The sequence below is a fragment of the Vombatus ursinus genome, unplaced genomic scaffold (genome assembly GCF_900497805.2).
Source record: "Vombatus ursinus unplaced genomic scaffold, bare-nosed wombat genome assembly UNPS02000582.1, whole genome shotgun sequence".
Classification (NCBI taxonomy): domain Eukaryota; kingdom Metazoa; phylum Chordata; class Mammalia; order Diprotodontia; family Vombatidae; genus Vombatus; species Vombatus ursinus.
In genome coordinates this window covers 25417598-25444972 of record NW_020940360.1, presented here as the reverse complement: position 1 = coordinate 25444972, position 27375 = coordinate 25417598, and the positions used below count along the sequence as shown (strand labels likewise).

General features: G+C 35.6%; 1 protein-coding gene across 1 annotated transcript; it reads left to right on the top strand.

Annotated features, from left to right (window-relative positions):
* The first annotated feature begins 3433 nt into the window (after positions 1 to 3433).
* Positions 3434 to 26193, top strand: CCNC (cyclin C). Its single transcript, XM_027856070.1, has 12 exons — positions 3434 to 3555; positions 6448 to 6554; positions 8678 to 8762; positions 8984 to 9053; positions 10482 to 10533; positions 12574 to 12629; positions 13672 to 13707; positions 14410 to 14501; positions 15312 to 15379; positions 21522 to 21601; positions 22498 to 22616; positions 24927 to 26193. Exons 1-12 carry the CDS (start codon positions 3524 to 3526, stop codon positions 24979 to 24981), a joined length of 852 nt encoding a protein of 283 aa, XP_027711871.1. The 5' UTR covers positions 3434 to 3523; the 3' UTR covers positions 24982 to 26193.
* Positions 26194 to 27375: the final 1182 nt, after the last annotated feature.

Below are 27375 nucleotides of genomic sequence, written 5' to 3'. Positions count from 1 at the left end.
AAATATGTGATATAAAAATGAATCCTTTACTTTAAATAAAATTTCAATGGAACACTTGCTGTAAAATGTTTTAAAATAATTTTAATGCCTCTTGGCTGATTGTTTAAAATATATTTAAGATTCATTTTATTATCAATCTAACAATAGTGTAAACAACTCAGTGAATAGAATGTAATTGTCCACTATCAATAAATGTTTTAAAACTGAGGAGTAGAGGTAGAAATTAGATAAAGTAGTTTACCTTGTAAGATATTTAATAATTTTAATTTTTATTTATTTATATAGGCCAGTATTTGGGAAAATTGCTTTGATTCATTATATTTTCACTTTAAAAATCTGAGTTTAGTTCTCAAATTATAAATCTGCCAGAACCATAGAACTACTTTTAAAACTTTTGATATCATAACATACACTCTAAATGAGGATGACTAGAGATACCCCTAAACCGGAGATAGCTTACTCATGTTTTTTGTCTATATTTGGGATTTGGTACTCAAACTAAGTGTCTGGATAACAGTTTGACCTTCAGAATCTTGCTTACTTCTTCACATTTCCTAATTTTATTCAATAATTTCTAACAGGCAACTGAACAAAAAAATTGTATAGTGGCATTATTTTATTATTTACATTCATTTTGCTGAGACAGACCAACAACTAATTAATTGATTGTGCACCCAACAAACATTATTGAGTAACTTCAGAGATGTGCTGGATGAACCAGAGGATTTATGCTGTGAAAAAGTACAGGGTAAAGTTGAAGTTAAGTCAGTCAATAAACATTACTAGGATGAATAGACATGGTAGGATCATATCCTGAAGAATATCAGCAACCAATGATAGAATAAGATCTTCTACGTTCATTAAACATTTCTGAAGGAAAAAAAAAAGAAAAGATACATTTAAAATCCAATATTTCCCAAGAAGCCAATCAGAACTTTCAATGTTAAGAATTTGAGATTCCAAAATGTGTTCAGCTTGTAATAACTGGTGGTATTCTGCTTGTCAACTGTCCTTTCAGTGCTTAATAACTAAATGAGGAGGAATTAAAAGGAATGATCAGGTGCTCAATGGTCAATTAGACCTTGGCAGTCTATCAAGAATAGGAGATGAGAATTGTGAGGTCTTAAGCAAAATTGGGAGAAATAGGAGCAATGTGATCTTGATTCTTTATCTTTTCCCTTTTTGATCAAATTTAATTAAACAAATATTTAAGTGCTTAGGATTGTAAGACACTATAATAGGCAATGGGGAACAAAGTGCACAAAGACAGAGGTGTCAAATAACTTACAGTTCAATAATAGGGACCATTTTAGATCAAGAATAAGCCAACTTTTTATCAAGTGATGCATTTCTTTTATTGTTCTTCAGTCATGTCCAACTCTTCATGACCACATTTAGGATTTTCTTGGCAAAGATACTAGAGTGGTTTGCCATTTCCTTCTCTAGCTCATTTTACAGATGAGGAAACTGAGGCAAACAGGGTTAAGCGACTTGCCCAGGGTCACACAGCTAGTAAGTCTCTGAGGCTAGAGGTAAATTCAGGTCTTCCTAACTTCAGGCTCACTGCTCTATCCACTTGTACCACCTAGCTGGCTGTACAGATTTCTACTAAGCCTCAACGATTGTTCACAAAAGCTTCTTTGGAACTCACAGAAAAACAGAAAAGTTTGTTATCTGTCATCATAACTCCTTCTGAGTCACAGACAAGTAAGACAGCTTACATGTTGAACTTATTATATATGAAACATTTATATTTTATAAATGTTATATAAAAGAAAAGCACCCTGTGTATAAGAAATCCACAGTTTCATATACAATTCTCTTCTCTTACACTATGATTATGGAAATGTTCATTTTATTTGGTGTCTGTTAAGTTTAAAAGAAAACTTTTTTTGCCGTTGGGAAAATTTTGGTCTCCCCATCTCAAATTTCTCTGATCTAGTCTCTGCTGTTCAGCTGCTGAAATGAATTTCCTACAGCACAGGTCTGACCACATCACCCTCTCCTACCTACTCAATAAACTCCAATGACTTCTAATTGCCTCCAAGTTCTGTGGAACTGAGTTTAGGAAATGCTCCTATAGGGACCTCTGCCCCCCCTTCACCTATCAGAAGGTATTCTCTGAACAGTGTGGACCTCTCAAGAGAGTGTAGGTCCTTGTGTCAAAAAAAGCTGAGGCATAATATAGTATTAAATTATACTGACAGCAGGAATGTAGAAGGTCAGATACTGAAGACATTAAAAAGGCTTCCTACTAAAGAAGAGCATTTAAAAAAAGGTCTACTTAAGACAATTTATTGAATTTAATTGAATTAAGAACACTAACAATAAGCCTGGCACTGGTAGGTTGACATATTTTAAAAGTAGCAGAGAGAATTCAAATGACACCATGTGTGTTTCTTCCTCTATCCAACCACTTTGGAAACTGAAGAAATAAAATCAGAAAGTCATTGTATTGCTTCAAAATTACATTTTGTTGTCTCAAGCGTCATGAAGACACACCAAAAATCATAGTTGGCTAAGAACTTATGTTTAATCAAACACAGACTTGTCCCTCTCCAGTGCAATTATAACTAAAATGAGTATGGGGGCATTTCATTCATGGCTTTCTCCAAGCTGGCCAATAATATTGTATTTACAAAATCCAATGCTTTGGGGTGTTTCTGGGTGAGGGTAGGGATGTTCTATTACACGACCTCCAATGTCCCTTCCAAATTTAAATCCATTAACCTGTGAATTCACTATAAGAATTCCTAATAATAAGCATGGAAGGGGGGTTGGGGTGGAAGAGGATGAGTCCTTACGCTATCTTTTTTTTGGCTAGGCAATGGGGTTAAATGATTTGCCCAGGGTCACACATGGATTTGAACTCTGGTCTTCCTGATTCCAGGGTCGGTGCTCTATCCACTCCACTACCCAGCTGTCCCCACGCTATCTTACCCTTGTGTGCCACTGTGTACAAGGAAGCCTTCCTTTTTTCAAAGCAGCAGGTCCAGGGCACCCAAACCCTCCTTCGCTTCGCTCCCCACGTCGGAGTCTTTGGTACCGCTCCACATGCACATCAAGGTGAGCAACGCGCAAGCGCACGCGCAAAAGTGAGCGCAAGGGCGGGGAAAGAGGTGAAGGAGAGACCCAGTATGGGGACGCCTGCGCAGTGGCTGCTAGCTTCAGCGGCTCCAGATCGGCGGTCGCTTGCAAGCTTCCCGCGAGACCTGCCCTCACGGCTCGGCCCACGAGAGCTCCGGCACCTTCTCCGCCGGCCCCGCCCCCTCGTCTCTCCCTCTTCGGCTCTCGCTCTAGTGTCGCCCGGCCGGACCGGAACTTGTGTCTGTGGGAACGGCTTTGTGCGGCGGTGTGTTGCCGGGCGGCCCCGAGGAGGACGGGTGCTCTCGGCTTCCTTTCGCTCCCGCCGCCGCCGCCGCCGCCGCGGAGCCGAGCGGAGCGGGGCCGGCTGGCCGGGCGCTGGCGGGGTCTATGGTCGCTCGGTCGCCTGGTGCTCTTCACCTCGGGGAAGCCGCTCTCCATGGCAGGGAACTTCTGGCAGAGCTCCCACTAGTAAGTGGACCCCTTTTCCCCGTCCCCGGACGGGCTCTGTTCCGTGCCGGGGACGGGCCTGCGGCTCCTCCCGCCCTCCGGCCCCCAGCCTCGTCCGCGTCCCTCGGGGCAGGGGCTGGAGCGGGAGGCGGGGTTGGGGGGGTGCCCCGGAGAGGGAGCAGGGCTTTCCTTCATCCTGTGCCTTTCTGCTTCCCCCGGCCCTGGCTGAGTACGGGCGGAGGTGGCTGCTCCCAGACCCGGGGGAGTGAAGGTGTGGGGGCCGGAAAGGTGAAGGAGAGCCGGGAGGGACGGCGGAGGAGGAGCCTGTCCCAGGGTGGGGAGCGGAGGAATCCGAGCGGTCAGCGCAGGTCTTGTTAGGGAGAGGGGAGCAGGATGGGGGGCCATCAGATGGTGGCCCAGTCGGCCGAGGGATTCCTCCTTGGGATGGAAGCGCGGCCTTTTGTCATCCGTCTGCCATCCCGAGGAATATTAAGTGGTCTCGAGGAGGGTCTGCTTGTTCCTGCTTGCCCAGGAGTTCCTTCCTGAAAACTGTTACTGAGACAACTGCTTTCTGCGACACCTCCATCGCCTGCACTTTTGTGCTGAGATCTTTTGTCTCCCTAGAAGCTGGGGGATACCCCTCATTTGCGTAGTAGTCCTTTGCTATTTACAAAGGGATTTACATACATTATCTCTTGTGTCCCACAGCCATCCCGGGAGGGGAGAAGAATTGCTTCTTCTAATGGGCCGGTATTGAGAGGCCGCTTAGTGTAGAGGATAGAGGGCAGGATTTGAAATCTGGAAGACCTGGGATCAAGTCCAGCCTTTGGGCAAACTAGCTGTGTAAAAAAATAGTTTCTCAGTGACCCCAGGCAATTCTCAAAGCTTACGAAATACTAGCATATCTTTGGAGGGAGTTTCCACACCAGGAGCTCCCTAAACGATTATTTCATGTTGATTAATCACACACGCACTCCTACCCCAATGGCAAGCATTATCCCTTTAGATAGATGAGAGTGCTTCAGCTAAGACTTTAAGTAACTTGGCTAGGGCCCCAGGATGTGACAGCAAGAATTTAAAAACCAGCTCTTCTATATGGTTAAGTATCCTTTTCGAAAGGATCTCTGTAATTAGGGTGTTCTAGGCCAGCCCATCTGTATATGTACTTTTACATAAACATATATACACATATACCAGCCTATATACATTTAGAAATCTATATATGGATATGTTCCTTACTATTTTATATTTCTTCTGCCCTTTTTGTCAGTAATGAAGAGAATACAATTGTAATCAAGTAGATAATTATGAGAAAGGAAATGGGAGAAGCAATTTTTCCTTCTCTGTAAGTTAGAAAACCGAATTTGGATGGACAAAAATTATTCATCACTTTAACTTCGATCACAGAGAGCATTACTCACAGCTCTTCCCTCTAGTTTGACCCCTGAATCATAAAGAATTGAACAGGAATTTTGAAAAACTTGTTTGCAAAAAAAGTTTTTCTTTTTCATATAAAGCCATTCTGTGAATCTCTAAGTCTGATTAAGTAACTTTAAAATTGCATCATCTTTTGTTCGATGAAATATTTTTCTAAGGAATGAATAAACATTTTCAAGGTAAAGATTGTAGAGAAGTGAGGTCTTCTAGATAGACTTAGGCTTTTTTGTTTGTTTTTCCTAAGATCAACTTTGAAGAGCTAGTTGGTACCATCTACAATAAAGCAATATCAGTTTCCAGAGAAAAGCAGTCTTCTTGCTAATATTAATAGTGTATGAAAGACATGAATGAGTAAGTTGTTTTTTTTGTTTGTTTTGTTTTTAATGGAAAGTGACTGCTTATCTCAAATGCAGAGTTTACAAAGTTGTTGGGGCAGCTAGGTGGCACAGTGGAGAGAGTCAGGAAGGACTCAGATACTTACTAGCTATATGATCCTGGGCAAGTCACTTAACCCTGTTTGCTTCAGTTTCCTCATCTGTAAAATGAGCTGGAGAAGGAAATGGCAAACCACTCTAGTATCTTTGCCAAGAAAACCTCGAAGGGGTCCCAGAGAGTCAGACAGGGACTGAACAAAAGACATGAAGGAATAAGTGGTAGATTTGTTTTTTAAATGGAAAGTGACTACTAATCTGATGCAGAGCTTGCAAAGTAGCTATTAAAAAATAGTGGTGCTGTATTTGACAAGTTAACAAAAGAAAAATAGTTTAGATGTTTATATTTCTATGAGCTATATGTCAATGAAAATAAATCAAGCAGAATATACAGTGTTGTAAATTCTTTTAAAATGTGTTAAAGGTTTGTTACATATCAAGCTACAACCCTTAAGGCATTGTCAGTTTCATTTATGTGTATAGTTGTAACCATATCCCTCCGAGAGGCCCAGCTTTTTGATTGAGAGACTATGGTAGATTTGGAGACAAAGGTCTTGAATTCAAATCCAAGTTCCACTACTTGTTACTTGTGTGGTCTTTTATAAGTCACTTAATACCATTGGTGGTCCCGGTTTCCTCATTTATAAAATGAGAAGATTGGACATCATAACTTCTCAGGTACCTTTCAGCTGTTACGATGAATGCTAAAAAAAACTTTTTTCTCTATCAGTATGATGAGAATCTTTAAAACGGGTGGGGGTTGGAGGATTGGGAACAGGATTTAATCATACTAGACTTAAACATAAGTAGCTGAGGGAAAACGGTAAGATGAAGATTAGCAAGAATAGATAACATTTCCCATATTGATCAGAATATTTTGAAATGTCTAAGTTTTAAAACATTTGAGAAAAATATTTTCTCCCAAGAATGCTTCTTGCACACAAAGTGTGCTTCAGAAAATACTGGCAGCCTGTTTAACTTCAAAATGTTATTTTGACTGCCTTAGTAGATGTTCAGTAGCACATTTTAGTGTCTTGTTTTTTAGTTTACAATGGATTTTGGATAAACAAGATCTGTTGAAGGAACGCCAGAAGGACTTAAAGTTTCTCTCAGAAGAAGAGTATTGGAAACTGCAGATATTTTTTACGAATGGTAAAAAATTATTTTATTTTCAGTTTTGTCTAAATAATAAAGTTGATCCTATCTGAATTAATATTTTTTTACATAGCCATTTCAAGCCATACTTACAATTTTTATTTATGTATTTATAACTTATATGTGTTTATGGTACTTTTCATAGTTTTAAAGTTTTCTAAATTGAGATTTTTTTTGTTTTGTTTTGTAACCAGTACTTCAAAGATAATCTCTAAATGGTTTATCCTTGTGGGGAAATTCTCAACCTGTGGAAGTTTGTTAGAGGAATGTTGTCTGTCATATTTGGAGTATACCTAGACTCCTAAATATAGACAGCAAAGTGGAGTTTTTCCTACGTGAAAGCTTTCCAAAAGAGATAAAGTCATTAAAATTAATGTTATGTTGTGCCTGTGTAGTATATGCTAAAAGCCTGCTGGGTTGATTTGAAAGCTTTTAAAAAGAATTGCCACACAATATCAAAAGATTTGTCTCCAAAATCCTTAGCTGTGGCATTTCATGTACAGTACTAGATGGGGAGCTTTAATTTTATCTCTGCAACCCAAAATGTAAGTCTTTGGTGTTCTGTGGTCAGTACCTGTAATTGTCGTGATCCAACCAAAGCGGCTATCTTCTTATCCTTCACTGAGACAACTGTTGACCTTTACAATAGATAAACTAGATAATCTCAGTGTTGGCTCTCTACTTTCCTACTAACTGCTATAGTGAAGGATGTAAGTAAGTCTGGAGCCATATTTAAGCTCTAGATTTGCTATTTCAAAGGTACCAATTCTAACTGCAAATTACCTCTAATCCTTTTTTCTTTAAAAAAAAAAAAAAAAGGTAAGGGATGAGGAAAGCTACAAATGTGAGCCAAAAAAAGGAGTTAACAGCCTTACCTGAAAGTGTCAGAAAGGATTCTGGCCTGGTTCTTAGACTCTTGACTGCTTCTGCTTTGCCTACCTACTTCTTGCCTCTGAGTTTTCATGCAGAACACCTCTGAGGCTTTATACCTGTCAGTACCTCTTAGCACAGTCACAGGTAATGCAACTGAATGGAAAACACTGGGCTACACCTGTCCTAGGCATTGTGAGCTAATCTGGGGACTCAGACAAGGCAAGTCAATCATTTGGGCATGCCCTGCCCTGCTAGCATGCTTCCTGTTCTAGAATAGCAGTACATCTCAGATTCTTTTATCTTTCCAGAATATATAATGTCACTTGCATTTTTTTTACTTGCTTTTTCTTTATCTTCTCTCTTTTTTCCCCCCATGGCAGTTGGGGTTAAGTGATTTGCCCAGGGTCACACAGCTACTAAGTGTCAAGTGTCTGAGGCCACATTTGAACTTAGGTCCTTCTGACTCCAGGGCTGGTTCTCTATTCACTGCACCACCTAGCTGCCCCTCTTTATCTTCTCTCTTGACTAATGCATATTTACACAAATATGTGTATTACTTAGAGGCTTCATAAGAGCTACCAGGGTGTTTTGTTGACTAGCTGAAAAATACAGTTTCTACAACACCATTCTATGAGTTTTTTAAAAAATAGATATCACATAATTATTTTCATTGATTTTAACTCAAAACATTTTCTTCACAGTGGTTTCTTCTGTTTTTCATATAATATAGAGTTTGCAGTGAAGTCAGGAGACCTGGGTTCAAATTCTGGCTCCAACCCTTAGGTATATAACTTGGGCGAATCACTAACCCTCTCTAAGACTCAGTTTACTTACCTGTAAAATGAGGATAACAGTATTTGCACACCTCCCTCACAGTTGTAAGAAGTACCTTATAAACTTTGAAGTTAAATAAAGTTGTTATTAATTATATTTGGAATTGTGAATGCAATTTAAAAACATTAAATTCCCCCAAGACCCTGTAAGTTGTTTTCATTGTAAAAAATAAGCAAGCCAAGGTATTTTGAGGATGATTGGTTTGCCTAGTTTATATAGGTTATTAAGTTTAATATAGAACTTTTATCTATTGACATTACTCTACTTTGGTGAAAGCAGAGCTCTCTAGGAAGCATAAGCGTTCTATTTGTACTGAAAATGATTGTAGCTATGACTTAAAACCTCTTTTGTCATTTTTTTAATGTGTTTTGTCATTACCATGTTATAATTTTTTTTTTACTTTTTTCTTAAAGTTATTCAAGCATTAGGTGAGCATCTTAAATTAAGACAGCAAGTTATTGCCACTGCTACAGTCTATTTCAAAAGGTTCTATGCCAGGTAGGACTATTTATTTTGTTTCTGTGGTGATAGAACTTTTTTTTTTACAAAGATTAATAGATTTTTTTAATCATTAGTATCTAATGCTATTGAATTTTAATATAAAATAATTTTACATTTCTGAAATGAGTCCCTTGGTTTTTTTCTTAGCATAAGTCTGGTTAGTTTTATGTTACTTGTGCTTTTCTATGAATAATGTATATCTCTGATTGACATTTTAGATATTCCTTGAAAAGTATAGATCCTGTATTAATGGCACCTACATGTGTATTTTTGGCATCCAAAGTAGAGGTAGGAGTATTTTAATTTTGTGTTAGTAAATCATTTGAAATACAACAAAATATTCTGAGTTTTATAGCGTTGTGGTTGGGTTTACTAATTTAGGGAGAAGCTATGTGAAGTATATCTCCTATTTACTTTATAGCCTTTTGACATAGTTATTTAGTGAAAAAGAAAAGACGTTATTTACCAGGTCTTCAGAACTTACTAACATGAAACTTTACTTCCACCATGTGAAAGACCATGATGGAATTTTTTTCATAACTCTGTACCATATCATACTATCACTTAAGGATTTTTATTTATCTTTATCAAACATCTTTTGTTATAAGACTTTCTTGTGGCCATTTTCATTATTTTATTTTGATAATTCAGCTGTAATTATAGTATTTTAGATTTAATCATGTAAGTCTTTACTTTATGGATGTATATTCATATTACAGTGAGTATGACGAAAAGATTAACTTGGTCCTTTTTTCTACTCCTTCTTAAGATAGTTGCCTGAAACGTAGGACTACTATTTCTGATACTTGTATAAGTAAAATCTTCTGTGAATTAGAATGCTCATATCTTTCTATCTTGTCCTATTCTGCTGGAGTCAAGTATACTGGCCATTATATTCAGTAAATTATCTAAGAAGTGTACTATGTGGTCACTATGTGATTATTAGAGCTTTATGATGTTCATTTGAGAAAAGAATGTGATGATATACATAGTATAGATTGATGAAGTAGCATTGAGTTATTTAGGCTCTAGTTGAATCCGGATTATATGTTTAGTTTTATTCTTAAATCATTGGAAGAATATGACACTTTAATATAAAATACATTTTATGAAGCATCAAAAAGAAATGGGAAAATCTACCCAGTAATAGCTCTGGAAATAGAACCTGGGTTATCTTGGACAAGGCACTTCTATATGTTTCATCTGTTCAAAGAGGATAATAATTGTAAAAATCATTTGAGATTGAATATATAAAATACTCTTTAAAGTTTCTCATTATTAAATAATACTTACGTAACTTGATCCCATTTCAATTGGATAAGAGACATATTTAATATTTATTTCAACCAAGGAAAATAAAAATTGTTTTCACAGGAATTGAGGTAGATTAGCCTTGCTGTTTGTTAAAACAACATTGTAATTATATGTAAAAAAGCATGGTTTTCATCCTAATTTATATCTTTAACTAGTATTAAATATTGTGTAGTTTTTCTTTGTATTATATTTAACTCATGATGAGTACAGATATGAATGCCATGTGAAGGTTCATGATAACCACTTCAAAGCTCAAAATAGGGAAAAATAAATAGGAACAGTATATCTACATCTGGTAAGAAAATGAAAAACATAGTCTGTATCAGAGCTGTAAAATACCCGTGTAGTGATCACTTTGACTAAGTACATGGTCTCCTTAACTCTTTTTTTTTTTTCTTAAAGGAATTTGGAGTAGTTTCAAATACAAGGTTGATTTCTGCTGCTACTTCTGTATGTAAGTACAAAAAAAAAATCTGCCAAGAAGCTACTTCTCAAGAAAGACTTAGAGGATCTAATCATTCTTCATTTTATGGGGCACTGTCACACATTAAGGTTTGGAGATATGAATGAGTTACTGTAAGTCTCCTGCATTTACAAAGAAGTATTTTTGTTTTTAGCCATTGATAAATTTAAAAAATTTAGTGGGTTTCTTTTGTTTTTTTTTAACCCTTTAGGGATATATCAGTGACAATACTTTGGGTAGAATTGGACAAGATAAAAAATGAGTCAGAATTTTAGGTCCAGCAAAAATCAATTCAGAGAAACTGTATATTAATTTAAGGGAAAACATAGTTCATAAGTCTTATTTACCTGAAATGCATTCTATTATCTCCTAATGTCTAACCAGGTTGCATTTTTCTTTAAGGATGTGGTATACTATTTTTATTTACTAATTATTTTGCCTATAACTTTTTGGTCAGAGGTTGAATGCTCTCTGCTGCTCTGCTCTCCACAGGGAGAAACAGAAAGGATCTTTTTTTTGAAGCCCCACTAGCCAGATTTTAGGATCATTTCTTTACCTTCAAAATCTGTTTAAGAAGGAGTTTTGTTTGATTTAACCTCCAAAAAACATTACCCTGAGTGACGTTAATAGAGGTAATAGTGACCATCTTTATGGACATAATAGTCCCTCTTTCCTCTACCTTGGTCAGACCACATGTGATGTTGTATCCTGGGCACATTTTAGAAAGAACAGTGACATGGAGTTTGTCCTGAGGAAGGCAACCAGGATAGTAATGGGACTATTTACTGAGTCATCTGAAAATCATTTCAAGAAACTGGTGGTGTTTAGCCTGGAGAAGGCTTAAGAGGGAGCTTATAGCACCTACTTCTCAGGGTTGCTGTGAGAATCAAATGAGATATTTGTAAAGCACGTAGCACAGTGCCTGCAGGACATGATAGGTGCTACATAAATGGTAGCTGTTATAGGTAAAATAATATAATTATTATTATCAGATACTGTAGAAGAAAGCTTAGGTTTGTTCTGCCTGTCTCTGAAGGGCAGAACTAGGAGCAGTGGATGGATGTTATAAGACTGATTTTTATTTCATCATTAGGCAGATGATGAGCACAGTTGCTTGGTTCTTCAACCTGTGTTTCATATGTTATCAAAGCATTGAATAATCATCTGGAAAAATCCGATTTTTAAAATATTAATGTAGAGCACTTTGTCTGTGAAATCAATAATGTTTATATTTCTAATACCAAAAACTAAAGTTATAAAATTTTTGAGTAGCATTATTGAAGAAGATTGGGGGTTTTATAAGATATTATATTTACAAGGAAAAATATTACTTTTACTTTAATACTACTGCATGATTATTTTGAATATTATATCAACTATTATAATTTAATGGCAAAATGATAAAGTGTACATTTCCCAGTCTCATTTCCCATACCCAAACAAGAGGTCTAAATCTTTAATGTTGAGGATTTTGCCTAAAAGAAATATTCAGTAATGATTGATGACCAGTAGGAATGTTACAGTTATCAGTAAGTATATAAAAATTCAGAGTATTTTTATTCATTCTGATAAGTCATTGGATACTCAAATTTTAGAATTTTAGAGCTCAGATCATCTAATTTGATTCCAGTGTTTCACAGATGAAATAACTGTGACCCAGAGAGTTTAAGCCATTTGCGTAAGATCCATATGAAATAATCTCAATTTACCATGAATTTCAAGCAGAATGTTACATGAGGAAGCTCTGTAAAAGTTGCTACCATGATCCAAAAAGACAGTATCATAAATTTGAAGGAAATGAATATTTGAAGCTTAAATTAAGTCTTTGAATTTCATGAAGTCTATATTATTTATGAATTTGCATGATATAGAAATTAAGTTTAATTCTCCTCCCAGGCATAGGTAGACTGGACCATTTAGCTCTTTTTGCTCTGAAATGCCTCTCTACGTTCCAGTGTCTTAAAGAACTTTTGGTTCAATTTTTATTTAATACTATCCCAGTTTAAGTTGGTGTTTGTTTGTTTTCTGCAGTAAAAACTAGATTTTCATATGCCTTTCCAAAGGAATTCCCTTATAGGATGAACCATGTAAGTATACTATATAAAATAAGACCACATATCGGAATTATATTATGTTGGAATAACTATCTTTCTTATAGAAAGAACAATTCTAAGAAGTGTAAAACTATAGAAATTAAGATTATAGAAGTCTGAGTTTAAGCTGGAGAGTTTCTACATATAAAAAATTTTCAGGACAGTAGTTAGCCTTGTGAATACTTTTATAACTTTTTTCTATATCCATTGTCTTAATACAGTGGATTACTGTGAATGTCCTTCTAGCCATCTTTTTAGCTCTTGAGCAAGATTTCATGCATCTGTAGATTTCACGTGCCTCTTCCTGGCATGGATCTGACCCTAAGTTCTTTAAAGTTATGTAATTAGAGTATAAGCTCTTGCAGGTCCTGCTGAACTTGAAAAGTTTTGAGTACATACCTACCAATGGAATGTGTATCTGTTACCAAAAACAAGCCTAGCTAAATTTGAAGATACATATCGCCAGAAATTTAGTAGCCATCAGGTGATGGATTTTTTTTGGCTGCATCAACTCATAAAGATTGTCTGCCCTGGATGTGTAAAAGGCTGTGATTTGCATTAGTGGAGGAAATACCTATACTGATGAAATTATGGATGTTTGGGGGTTATTACCTGGTTCCTTTTCATTTTTAGTATTTCCTTTTACAATTTTAAAGTGTAACATTTGAAACATTGCTAATTGTTGATTCATAATAATGAGTTAGCTTATGGACTGTAGCATTTCAGGATACCCTGAGCAGACAGGTTATTGGAAATATCTGAAGTCCTGCATATAACATAATTTTAAAGTATAAAACAAAAGTACCTATAGGACAGACATATTTCATAAGAAAGCATTCCATGAAGACTGAAATAACTTTCTAAGCATAATCAGAAAGGTTATATTAAAGTAATATTTTTATTTCTTCTCATTTTCTTTCAGTATCATGCAATAAAATACAATATGTCCATATGCTGTTACTAAAGATGAAGTAGGCATGTTATATCTAATTTATGATCTTGTGAAAATTTGATAAAATCCTATTTTTTTAAACAGATATTAGAATGTGAATTCTACCTTTTAGAACTAATGGTAAGTGCTTATATATTTCCCCTAGTAACAAAAGAATTAAAAGTTAAGTTTTAAAAACCAAAGTGTTAGGGAATCTGAATTTTAAGGAGAGGTACATGCAGGTGGCTCTTTATAAAGCCCCCAAACGATTTGTGATAGCAAAGGTAGTTTTGAGTGGCCTGGTAGCACCGAAATCCACAACATCTCTGGAGACTACAAAATGCTCTTCATTTGTATTTTTTAGATGAGCTTCGGAAAACTTTTTGTACTATTGTCATTGATAGTAAAATAATGAAAAGCAAACCAGTTAAGACATTAAACCACTGAAATTATTTGCACAGTTTTGAGTATATGTGTGGTGTCATGTAAAGATAGATTATGTCTTGGCAGAATTCTGTTCCTCCAGTTGGAAATTGTGGCTTAATAGGCTAATAAGAGGTTTTAGTGTGTTGCAGATGTGACACTTTGAGTCTCTAAGGGAATGGATGCTGACTGACTGCCAACCGATTTACCAAGGTATATTCCAGAGAGAGTACTACCTTCACTATTTAAGCAGAGCTTAGGGCTGACATACTCTTATTTTTAGACTAAAAGGGAAGCAAACATGACTTAGAGGAATCCCAAATTCATTTTTAAAAATTTAGGATTCAAGTGGGTTTTAGTATGTTTCTATGTTGTAATAAATCTGACTATACATACACATATTTTTCAAACTGTTTCTAGGATTGTTGCTTGATAGTGTATCATCCTTATAGACCTTTGCTCCAGTATGTGCAGGACATGGGCCAAGAAGACATGTTGCTTCCCCTTGCATGGTAATTAGAACAGAAGTTATCAATAGTGTAACATGTGATTAGATAGGAAGGTTAACAACTATGTGAAGATTTCATGTTTTGTTTTTTTTACGAAGCTAGCAAAATGTTCTTATGGGTGAAATTCATAAGTACTTGTTTAATTACAATATATTATAGCTGTTGAGTTGAACTTCTCTAGTATTTAAATAGTATACATACTAAAAATAGAAATAATTTTAATTACCTAATGTTAATGTTAATTGTTCTTATTAAATATGTAACTACCTTTTCACACTATTAAATGAAAATTGCCTGTAAGATAATCAGAACATTTTTAGACTTATATCCAAAACATATTCAAGTTTGTTCCTGTTAAATATATAACTACCTTTTCAACACTATAAAATGAAAATTGCCTGTAAGATAATCAGAACCTTTTTAGTTATATCCAAAATATATTCAAGTATACTGTGTAATAATTTGTAAATATCCATTTTATTTTGTTCTTGAAAATTTGAAAACTATACATATATGTATATATACATACACATATATAGTGTATTTTTTTAAATTTTATCCTTTTTTTATTTAAAAAAAAAACCCAACACTTTTATCAGGACCTAAATTTAGTCACTAAAAGTACCATTGAAGTGACTTTTTGTTTACTTATCTCTATAGCTCCAATGTCCATCTTCTGTCTGAAGCTTCATTTAGACAAGACACTTAGTTTTGTATAAGAAGATGAAAATAAAGTCCCCCCCTGAAAGGAAATGTACAAACCATATGTTGTGTTTCTCTTTTCAATAATAACTATTATTTATGTTTGTATAGGAGGATAGTCAATGATACCTACAGAACAGATCTTTGCCTGCTGTATCCTCCTTTTATGATAGCTTTAGGTAGGTAAGAGTAGACATAAGTTTATTTCTTTATTTTGTGGTGAACCCATTTATATGACAAATTTCACATAGTGAAATGTAAATCATTCATCCTTATGATTACTCACTCATGTTTACCTTTTAATGTTTCTCTTTATTCCCATGTTTGCATTTTAGAGTTTCTATTCAATCTACTCAGTTTCTTTTCATCAGGAATGCTTGAAAGACCTCTATTTCATTTATGATCAATTTTTTCTGCTGTAGGATTATACTCAGTTTTTTGCCTTTTGGAATATTGTGCTTTTCACTTCTTTATAGTGGTAGCTACTGAATCATATGTGGTCTTGGCTGTGAACTCTTCTGTTTGCTTACAAAAAAACTTTTTAGACCTAAAATCTTTGGGTTTTTAGCTATGCTATTCCTGGGAGTTTGCATTTTGGGGATTGTTTCAAAAGTTGATCGGTAAGTCTGTTTGCAGTTTGCCCTGTGATTCTAAGATATTTGACCAGTTTTCTTTCGTGATTTTTTAAAATGTGATGTCTAGGGTTTTTTTTGTTTGTTTGTTTGTTTGCTTGTTTTGTTTTGTTTTTTTGTCATGATTTTCAGGGAGTCCTGTTATTAAATTCTCCTTGATCTGTTTTGCAGGCCAGTTTTTTTTTTTTTAATCAGTCTTTTGACTTTAATTTTTCTTGTTGTCTCATGGAGTCATTAAAATTTCTTCATTGTTGCTTCTAGAAATTACGGTTGATCTTGTGGCTGTTTGGGAGTTAATCTCCTCTTCTGAGTTTGAGTCTTGGGCATCCCTGGCATCATAATAGTTCGTTTTCTTTATCTTTGCCCATTAACCTAGTCCAGTCAGCGCCTTGTTGCTGATTTAATGGAACATCGGGGGCCTGAATCTGTGATCCTGGATACTCTGGGAGACTTTATGCTGCCTGCCTGAGCCTGAAGCTAAGTCTAAAATCAGCTGTGGCCAACCCATACTGCAGGACTAGCTCAGAGCTCTGGGTACTGAGTCCATGATCTGGCCCACCCCTGTCCAACAGTTTCTGCCTGTTCACTTGATTGTAGGTTGAATTTGTGATCTTAGGCTGGAAAGATGACCCCCTGGAATTTCTCCTTTGATTTTTAATGACTAAACAGTTTGGTATTCTTAGATTGTTGCTGGAGTAGTTGTGGAGGGAGCTGGGCTATATTGCTTCCTCTTAGTTTGTCATCTTGGCTCAGTCTTCTATGAATTTTTTAAAAAATATTTCGATGACCCTCTTTTTTTTATTAATAAATTTATTTATTTTTAGTTTTCAACATTCACCTCCTCAAGATTTTAAGCTCCAAATTTTCACCCCATCTCACCCCTCCCCCTACCCCAAGATGCCAAGCATTCTGAATACCCCTTCCCCTAGTCTGCTTTCCCTTCTTTTTCTTCCCTCCTTCTCTTATCTCCTTCCCCTTCTATTTTCCTGTAGGGCAGTATAGATTTCTGTACCCCATTTCCTGTATTTCTTATTTCCCAGTTGCATGTGAAGACATTTTTTTTTAAAACGTGTTTTTAAAACTTTGGGTTCCAAATTTTCTCCCTTCCTCCCTCCCCACCTACCCTCTTCGAAAAGGCAAGCAACTCAATATAGGCTATACATGTGCAGTTATGCAAAATACTTCCATAGTAGACATGCTGTGAAAAACTAAATCTATTTCCCTTAATCCTATCCTGCCCCCCCATTTATTCTGTTCTTTCTTTTGAAGTATTTGCTTGTGATTACCCCCTTTTCCAATCTGCCCTCTATCATCCCCCTACTGTCTTGTCCCCTTCCCCTCCTATTTTCCTGTAGGGTAAGGCAGATTTCCATACCCAATTTAGTGTGTATGTTATTCCCTCCTTAAGTCAAATCCTATGAGAATAAGATTCACTCTTTCCCTCTCACCTTCCCCTGTTTCCCCTCCACTATAAGAGCCTTTTCTTTTCTGGTTTTTTTTTTTTTGTGAGATAATTTACCCTGTTCTACCTCTCCCTTTCTCCTTCTAGTATAATCCTCTCTCACCCCTTAATTTTATTCTCCAGATATGACCCCTTCATCTTCAACTCATCCTGTGCCCTCTATCTATGTATCTATCTATATATATATACATACATACACATAATTTTTTCCCTTCAACTACCCTAATACTAACAAAGGTCTCATGATTTACAAATACCATCTTTCCATGCAGGAATGTAAACAGTTCAACCTTAATAAGTCTCATGATTTCTCTTTCCTGTTTACCTCTTCATGTTCCACTTGAGTCTTGTATTGGAAGGTCAAATTTTCTATTCAACTCTGGTCTTTTCATCAAGAATGCTTGAAAGTCCTCTATTTCACTGAATGACCATTTTTTCCCCTGAAGAATTATACTCAGTTTTGCTGGCTAGGTGATTCTTGGTTGTAATCCTCTTTCCTTTGCCCTCCAGAATATTATATTCCATGCCCTGTGGTCCCTTAATGTAGAAGCTGATAAATCTTGGGTTATCCTGATTGTGTTTCCACAATACTTGAATTGTTTCTTTCTGGCTGCTTGTAATATTTTCTCCTTGACCTGGGAACTCTGGAATTTGGCTACAGTATTCCTAGGAGTTCTCCTTTGGGGATCTCTTTCAGGAGGAGATCAGTGGATTCTTTCCATTTCTATTTTGCCCTCTGGTTTTAAAATATCAGGGCAGTTTTCCTTGATCATTTCTTGAAAGATGATGTCTAGGCTCTTTTTTTGATCATGGCTTTCAGATAGTCCAGTAATTTTTAAATTCTCTCTCCTGTATCTATTTTCCAGGTCAGTTGTTTTTCCAATGAGATAGTTCACATTGTTTTCTAATTTTTCATTCTTTTGGATTTGTTTTACAGTGTCTTAATTTCTCATAAAGTCACTAGCTTCCAATTGCTCTATTCTAATTTTTAAGGAAGTATTTTCTTCAGTAATCTTTTGGACTTCCTTTTCCATTTGTCCAATTTTGCTTTTTAGGGCATTCTGTTCTTCATTGGCTTTTTGGACCTCTTTTGCCATTTGGGTTAGGCTATTTTTTAAGGTGTTATTTTCTTCAGTCTTTTTTTGGGTCTCCTTTAGCAAGCTGTTCACTTGCTTTTCATGATTTTCTTGCATCACTCTCATTTCTCTTCCCAGTTTTTCCTCTACTTCTCTTACTTGCTTCTCAGAATCCCTTTTGAGCTCTTCCAAGGCCTGGGACTGATTCCTATTTTTCTTGGAGGCTTTGGATGTAGGAGCTTTGACTTTGTTGTCTTCTTCTGGTTGTATGTTTTGATCTTCTTTGTCACCAAAGTAAGATAATATAGTCTGACTCTTTTGCACTGCTTGCTCATGAACCCAGCCAATTACTTGAGTTTTAAACTCTTTGTTAAGGTAAGAGTCTGTTTCCAATGTGGAGAATGTCCTGTCCCAAGCTTTGGGGGTTTGTACAGCTGTTTTCAGAGATACTTCTAGGGACCTGAAAATATTCGTTTCTTCCAAGGTGCTATGATAAGGAGCGAGGTGTTTCCTCTCCACCACCACCTCCTTGCCCCAGGACCGCCCCTCAGAACTTTGACCCAGATCCAAGCATGGGCAAAGCAAGAGATTCCTGCCTCAGCACTGGCAAAGACATCCTTGCAATCCCCCTCTGATCAGCCATTCAATTCCCCCTCAGTCTGTGGGCCAGAAGCTCAGGAGGCAGCCGCTGCCCTGGGGGTGGCTGAGACCTAGCTTCTTCTCTCACAGCAGTCACAGACTTTTCCCACTGACCTAAGTTGTCTTTGGTGTTTGTGGGTTGAGAAGTATGGAAACCACCACAGCTGCCCGTGATTCAGTCCTCTGAGGCCTGCTCCAGGTTTGCTGTGGCCCACGCCAAACTGTGCTCCTCTCCCCACCCAGCGCGATATACCTTCCCGATCAGGCATCCAGGTTGTCTTGGGCTGGAAATTTGTTTTACTCTTGTTTTTTTGTGGGTTCTGCTGCTTTAGAATTTGTTTAGAGCCATTTTTTATAGGTATTTTGAGGGTTTGAGGGAGAGCTCAAGCCAGGCATTGCTTTCCCTCTGCCATCTTGGCTCCGCCCGACCCTCTTTCTTTTAATAACCCATCACTGTCTCCCTCTCTCCAATCTCGCCTTCCTCAAAAAATGGGGAGGGTGGGGCCAGGGAGAAAAACATAACACTTGTTACAAAACAGATTCCCACATTGGCTTTGTCCAAATATGTATGTCTCATTCCACATCTTGAGTTCATCATGTCTTCAGAAAGTGGGCAGCATGCTTTGTCATCACTCCTCTTAAGTCATGGTTAGTCATTGCATTGATCAGAGTTCTTTGTTTTTCTTTACAATGTTGTAATTATATAAACTTTTCTCCTGATTCTGCTCACTTCACTCTGTATCATTTCATACAAGTCTAATCTATGTTTCTTTGCAACTGTCCCATCATTTCTTAGAATGCAGTAAAATTCAATTACATTTACATACCATGGCATGTTTAGTCATTCCCTAGTTGATAAGTGTCTCCTTATTTTTCAGTTCCTTGCTATAACAAAAAGAGCTGCTATAAATTTTTTTGTGTAAGTCCTTTTTTAAAAAAATCTTTGATCTCTTTAGGAAAGTATAAGCCTAGTAGTAGGTTCAGAGAGTATGCACAAGTTAATAACTTTTTGAGGCATAATTCCAAATTGGTTTCCAGGGTGGTGGGACCATTTCACAGCTTGAGGAATAATACATTAGTGTGTCTAGTTCCCTTCAACAATTGGTTGGGGTTTTTTTATCCATTAAGTTTTAAACCTTTGATCAAAGTTGATGCCTTTCACAGAACAAGCTCCTTAAGCCAAATTTGGTTCAAGATCCCATTGTTCATTTAGTTAACCACTCCCCAGATTTGACCTCGGAATGTCTTCCTATTCTCAACCCTTCTAGCCCGTCTTCCCTTTCCTTTGTTCATCTGTACATTAAGCAGTGAATGAATTACCTTGATACCTAGTTCTCTGCCTCCTTTGATTATGGCTTCTGGAGGTAATTGGTGGTGCAGTGAAGGGAGAGCATTGGGTGTTGAGTCTGTCTAGACCTAAGTTCAGATCCAGCCTCAAGTCACTTACTAGCTATGTGATGCTGGGCAAGTCACTTAATCTCTGTTTGCCTTAGTTTCCTTATCTGTAAATAAGGATAATTATAGTACCTACCTCCCCAGGTTGTTATGAGGATCAAATATGAGATTTGTTTAAAAAAAACACACACACACAGTATAGTACCAAATGATTATTCTCTTCCCTTTTACTCTGTTTATTTTGTGGTTAGATTTATCTAGTTCAGAGAGGGGAAGGTTAAGGTCTGCCACTAGTATAGTTTTGCTGTCTATTTCTTCCTGTAACTCCCTGAACTTTTCTAAGAATTTAGATGCCATACGACTTGGTGCGTATATGTTTAGTGATGATATTACTTCGTTGTCCTTCCCTTTTACTCTAGCAGGCATCTGGGCCCCACCAGATCAGGGATTTGTTCTTAAGGCACTAGGATGAGATCAGAGTATCAAGATTTAGCCATAACTGTAACCAGCCCTAGACAAAATTCTGAAGTCAGTAAAGTTTGTCTTTGAGTCCTCCTATCTCCACTTAGGCTAACTTTAATTTTATTTGTTACAACATTGAACTCTATTCATATATGTTAGTGTTTGTTATACAATGCTTATGTAGAAAGGTTTTTTGGTTTGTTTATTTTTGGGTTTTTTTGCTGTTTTTTACAACTTAGAAGAAATTAAAAGGAACGTTTTTTGCCAATTACTGTATCCAAAGCAGATTGCAAGATTAATTTCCTGAGTACTAGACTAAAACCATTCCATTAGGCAAGTCAGCCACTGAGTACTACATTGCTCTGGGATAGCTAAGTTGCTTATATCCCATTTTATTTTTCAGTCTTCCTCTTGTGACAGAGACACCATGGATAGTACAGAGTGGTGAAGAGCAAGACTTAGGTCTTTGCTACTCCCTTAGGTAGTAATTAATATGTCTGTTTAGAAGGGGAGATAGGACTCATATTTGTTCATTTATTTTTGAGGGATATTATTAGAAAGTATAAGTGAAAATAACCTCATCTGTATTTGTAAGTCTATGTGTTTTTGTGTGTGCAGTTTTTTTTTAAAAATCTTTTTTCCCCCTCTTTTCCAGCTTGCCTACATGTAGCCTGTGTTGTACAACAGAAAGATGCTCGACAGTGGTTTGCAGAGCTTTCTGTTGATATGGAGAAGGTATTCTTTAGTGTTCCCTCCCCTGTTTGCTGACTTGAACTTTTTAAGATTAATGTTTTATTTGCTTAGCGTATTGAGCCATTATCTTTTTGAAATTACTTCAGTAAGAAGATTATTAGTTAAAAGCGTTGAGAAACAGAAATTTAGCACACATCAAAAAATTATTGTTGATTCTGTAGTGTAGTTATTGCCCTTTTTGGTTGAGGGCTAACTGGTGGGGTACCAGTATTTCTGGTTGGAGACTATTTGCCTTGTATTATCTATTCACTCTGTGTGTGTACACATAAACAGATATATATATATTTTTGAATATTTTATATTTATGCACAAATGAATGATACTTCCCAAATAACTGCTATACTTAAATTGTATCCTGTTCCCCTTTTAGACCTACTCTGTTAGAAATTTGGATAGGCAGCAGAACCAAAGAAATTTATAATGCTGTGTTAAAGATTAAAGTCATTCAGGCAAGAATGACAGCTAATATGAAGTTTCAGGTTGATGAACTTTGAGAGTGATTAAGAAATAAAGTCAGAGCCTGCTTGGTTATTTCTGTTTTCCATGTAAGTGGTTTGAGACTGGAAGGGCTACAGTAAAAAAGTATAGTGCCTTTTCTGTAGATTTAGTACTTAAATAGATGGAGGTAGCAAGAAATAAATGCTGTAGTATATTCTTGGAGGAAAGGAGTAACCTGTCAACAGTATGATTAAAAGAAACCTTTCAAGTGCATTAAGGTTTTCTGACCCTCATTGTAACATTTCATCTCGGTAAGAGGCATATTGCATTTTTTACTGTGTTCTGACAAATGCACAGGTTGTGTGTTGTATGTTGTCTTTACACAATAGAAATATATGCTGTAGCTACTGAGTAATCTGTCTTGGAATTTTTTTTTCCAGATTTTGGAAATAATCAGGGTTATTTTAAAATTGTATGAGCAATGGAAGAATTTTGATGAAAGAAAAGAGATGGCAACAATCCTTAGTAAGATGCCTAAACCAAAACCACCTCCAAACAGGTATGTTGTGGAATTTAATTGCTGGTTTCATTTTATATGATCTCTTACAGACAACATTATAATTAAATTATACTGAACAGTTGAGTTTTTTTTTATTTAAAAAATTTCCCCTATATAAGTGACTAGTAAAAATTGCTTTTTTAAAAAATCACTTGATTTATATTTCGCAAATATATTAATAATTTTTCTTATCTTTAAATAAATTTCACTGTAGACAGGATAGTGATATTGTAGATAACCTTCAAAATATGACTACCCAATATATATCATTTTGAACTTAACATCCAGCAGTTAATATGATCTACCTAAATTTTAGATTTAAAGAATTTGTTAGTAGTCTACGATATATATATATTGGATATATACCATCTTCTCCCTACACATCCTAGCCAAAACAGACTTCCCATTGTTCTCTTCATATGCCTTCTGGTATCATGCCTTTGCTCATTTTCCTATGCCTGGAATGTAGTTCTACCTACCTGTCTTACCTGACTGAATTCCAGTCCAGCCTTTCAAGCCCAATTGAAAAATAACCTTCTTTGGGAAACTTTCTGAAATTTCTGTGTCAGTTATGATCTCCATCTTGTATTTCACGTAACAATTTGCTTACACAATTCTAATGCACTTATGGATTATTTTATGCTATAATTATATGTATGTATAGCATATGCTCTGCTGAGAATGATATTACATGAAGTCAGCAACCAGTCTTGGGTCTGCCTTGCACAGTGCTGCCTAGTAGGCACTTAAAAACTTAATTGAATTGTAAATATCCTGCTGTGCTAGGAAAAAATAACTTTAAAGACAAGGGCACCACTTTTTTTCACATCACTTAATGCATTTCTGAATTTGAGATAAATGATAGTCTTGGATACACATGCTTGATACTTTTTTGGAGTGACAATAACCCTTACTGGCATACTATTCTAAAAGTCACAGGGCTACAAAGAGCTTTTCAGAACCTAACCTGCTTCAGATGTAATAGTAAGACAAGTCTTGGTTCAATACAAATATTTTCCCCCTGCTTTTGAAACATAATGTGACCAGATTAGTTTTGCCAGAAACATTGTTCATCCTGAAGAGTATCCCTTGCTATCTAGTAAATCCAAGTGATTTATCTGAAACTGAGGACAGACTGCCTCCCTAAAACTGTGATGGTTTGACTTAGCCTATAATTAAATACGTGTCATCTTCAAAAGCATAAATCGTAAAGAACCTCCACCTATGGGTATTCCAGGAAATGACTGGGAAGATGATCCCACAGTTAGAGATTCCTAATAACAATGCATCATTAATGTGATGATGAAATAAAAATGATCAGTTAAATGGAATCTTGAAGATGAATTGGCTAAGTGTGTTTGAAGTATTTCTGGCTTTCCCCCAAATAAAATCATTCAGATTCGATAAAACATTGTCATTCCTTACAAGAGGCTTGGTGTACATTACAAATGGTGTTGTAGGTCAGTTGGTGAGGTCCCAAGAAAAAAGACTGTGTAAATAAGGAACCAGTACAGATAGGTAAGGTCAAACAGCAGAAAAAAGTAAAGAAACTACATATTCTTTGTGTCAGTTAACCAGAAACCAATTAAATGATATCTTGTTACATTATATGACAGTTTTGCAAGTCCTTACTGATAATCTCAAATATGAATGTTAAAAATTTTAGGAAGGATTAAATCATACAGCTGTCCAAAAAAGAAGTCATCAAATAGCTACCGACTGGGTTCACTGATTACAAAAATTAGTTGATATTCCACTAATAAATAGGGCCTTTTAATCATCAAGATGGTGATGAGCAAGATAAGGCAATAACTTCTGCCACAGTTTCTAATATTTGCAGTGTTTTATTTTGACTTTTGGGGGAAAAACGTTGAATTTTTAGTATGTTCTTTTTCTTGTAATTTATAAAAAATTTACCTCATTATTAAATGTGATTTGATTATGTCTCTAGACCAGTATATTTGTCTGTAGAAACTCATGTCTTGTTTTTTATAGTGTTAGTTTGTAGGAAAAGATTTGATAGACAGAAATGAACTTTAAAGAAAACTTTTTCTAGGATAGATCTATTCCACATTTGATGGATACCTAACATGATGAAACAAAAAATTAATTTTCATTTTTGATCTGACCATAATTTGTCTTGTAGATAAAAACCTGAGACCAAAAATTGACTGCCTGAATTTTTAAATAATTCTGCATAAAATTCTCTTGTAGGGTTTTAGCAACAGTAGTTTAAAAAAAAACTAATAAATGGATTTATCAAGCTGTTTTACTTTTAATTTTTTAATGTCTTTCTTTCTGCTTGAACAGTGAAGGAGAACAGGGTCCAAATGGAAGTCAGAATTCTAGCTACAGCCAGTCTTAAAACATTCCGAGGACCTTCAGAGTGGACTATTTGGAATAAGATGATATGTTTTTGCTGTGCTAAAGAAATGAACGGGTTTCAATAATGTCTTCAGTGGAACACAAATGAGAATGAATAGCTTGTTTCTGTCAAGCATTTTGGGAACTGTTTTTATTTTTGCAAAATAGTTTAAATAGCTTTCTTTCAAGTTTTTCGTTCACTTTGGCTCTAGAAAAAATTAAGACCCTTTTGAATGCAGACATTTCTGTAAGTTAAAGTACAAACAGGTAGCTACAAATAGATATTTTAAATTGAGTAGCTGTTTCAAGAGGGTATCTTTGTTTTTAGATTAAAATTACAGTTATTAAATTTGGGATTAAGGGAGGAAAGGCTTAAAGTAACCAGGAAACATGGTGCATAATTTAAGAATCTTTTTAATCTTTGAAAGAAGGTTGTGCATCACCTATTCAATACCTGAGAATTTTCTTCTTAAATTATTAAAAACAATTCTTAAAGAATGAAATCCATTAAATCCTAATTTTGCTAGTTTCATTGTCGTTTTCAGGGAAAAAATTAAGTACCTATACATATAAGACACACTTTATTCAGTAGTTTCTTGCCATGGGAAAATGGTTGCCCAGCTTTGCAGAAAGGTGCAATATGTACAGTGTACTTTCACAATTTTTAATGTTATGTGATTTCCTTAACCGTTTTGAATGCTGGGAAAAAATTTTTTTTAAATCTATATGTAAATTATTTGCAAGTAATAATGTGATCAGGTGTTTTGGAAGTAAAACAATAGTTGAGAAAACTCACCGTAATCTGGACAAAATTTATAAAAGTTCATTTTATCTTTATGTGGGAAGTTATTTCATTTTATCTAAAAAGGCATCTACTTTTAGGTTTTGTTTTTTATTTTTCACTAAGAATTTAAATGACTTACAATAGGTTTTCCTGAGCCAGGAACACAATCAGGTTTCAAGTCAGTTTGATACTGGCCTTTATTAATTCTAAGCTAAGTGTAAGACTTCAGAGAAAGTGTTGTCAGTGAGACTACTGACTATGGAACTCAATAATAATTTTCTTCAGACTTGAAGGAGGGTGGTATATAGGACATTAATGTACAACTTAAGGATTTTAACATTTTATAAACAGTTTCTGGTCAATGGATTATAAAATTAAATGTTGACTTCCTAGTATAAATTTGCAACAATAAAAGCAAGTTCTTCAGCTGCTGAGTGTTGGATTTTATATTCTTTGTAGATCTACCTGTGCTCCTTCCTTTTAGATTTATTATTGTTATTGTTGTTGTTTAGTTATATCTGACTCTTCATGACACCATGGACCATAGCACAATAGACTCCACTCTCTCTTGAAGTCTGTCCAAGTTTGTGTTTGTTGTTTTCATGGCACTATCGATCCATCTTGTCCTCTGCTGTTTCCTTTTCCTTTTCCTTTCAATCTTTCCCAACACTGAGGTCTTTGCCAGTGAGTCCCATTTTCTCATTATGTAGCTAAAGTATTTAAGCTTTATTAATAATTATTAAATTACAGTCTCACATTAACAGAACAGGAAATAAGAGGACTTAACTCTACCCTAGAGAAAGCTATAAATAAACTCCCAGAGGGAAAAAGAACCATAGGCAAATTCTATTAAAAGTTTAAAGAACAATTCCTGTCCTAAACTGTTTGAAAAAATAGGAAATGAAAAGGTCCTACAAAATTCCTTCTGTTACACAAATATGGTCTTCATACCTAAACTAACAAAGAAAGAAAATTAACCAATCTCCCCAATGAATATTGATGCAAAGATTTAAAATAAAATATGGCAAGATTATAATAACATCATAAAGATTAAACTATGACCAGGCTGAATTTATGCCAGGAACACAGAGTTGATTCATTATTAGAAAAACTAAGCATAATTGACCATATTAATAAAAACCACAAAAAACATGATTATATTAATAGATGCAGAAAAAAACTTTTGACAAGATGTAACACCCAGTCCTGTTAAAAAAACACATTAGAAAGCATAAGAATAGACATCTTTTCTCAAGGTGATAAGTATTATCTATTTAAAACAAAAAGCTAGCATTATCTGTAATAGGGATAAAGTGGAGGCCTTTCAAGTAAGACAAAAGGTAAAGTGAGAATGTGCATTATCACCATCATTATTCAATATAATGCTCGAAATGCTAGCTGTAGTAATAAGAAATTGAGAGAATAAATATAAGCAAATGAAGCAATAACCTAAATAATACGATTTACTTAAAGAATCCTAGGGAGTCAACTAAAAAAACTAATTGAAACAATTAAGGTTGCAGGATATAAAAAAAAAACCCCACACAAATAATCAGTTTCAGTTACCGAAAAAATCTAGCAGGAAGTGATAGAAACTCCATTTAAAGTAAC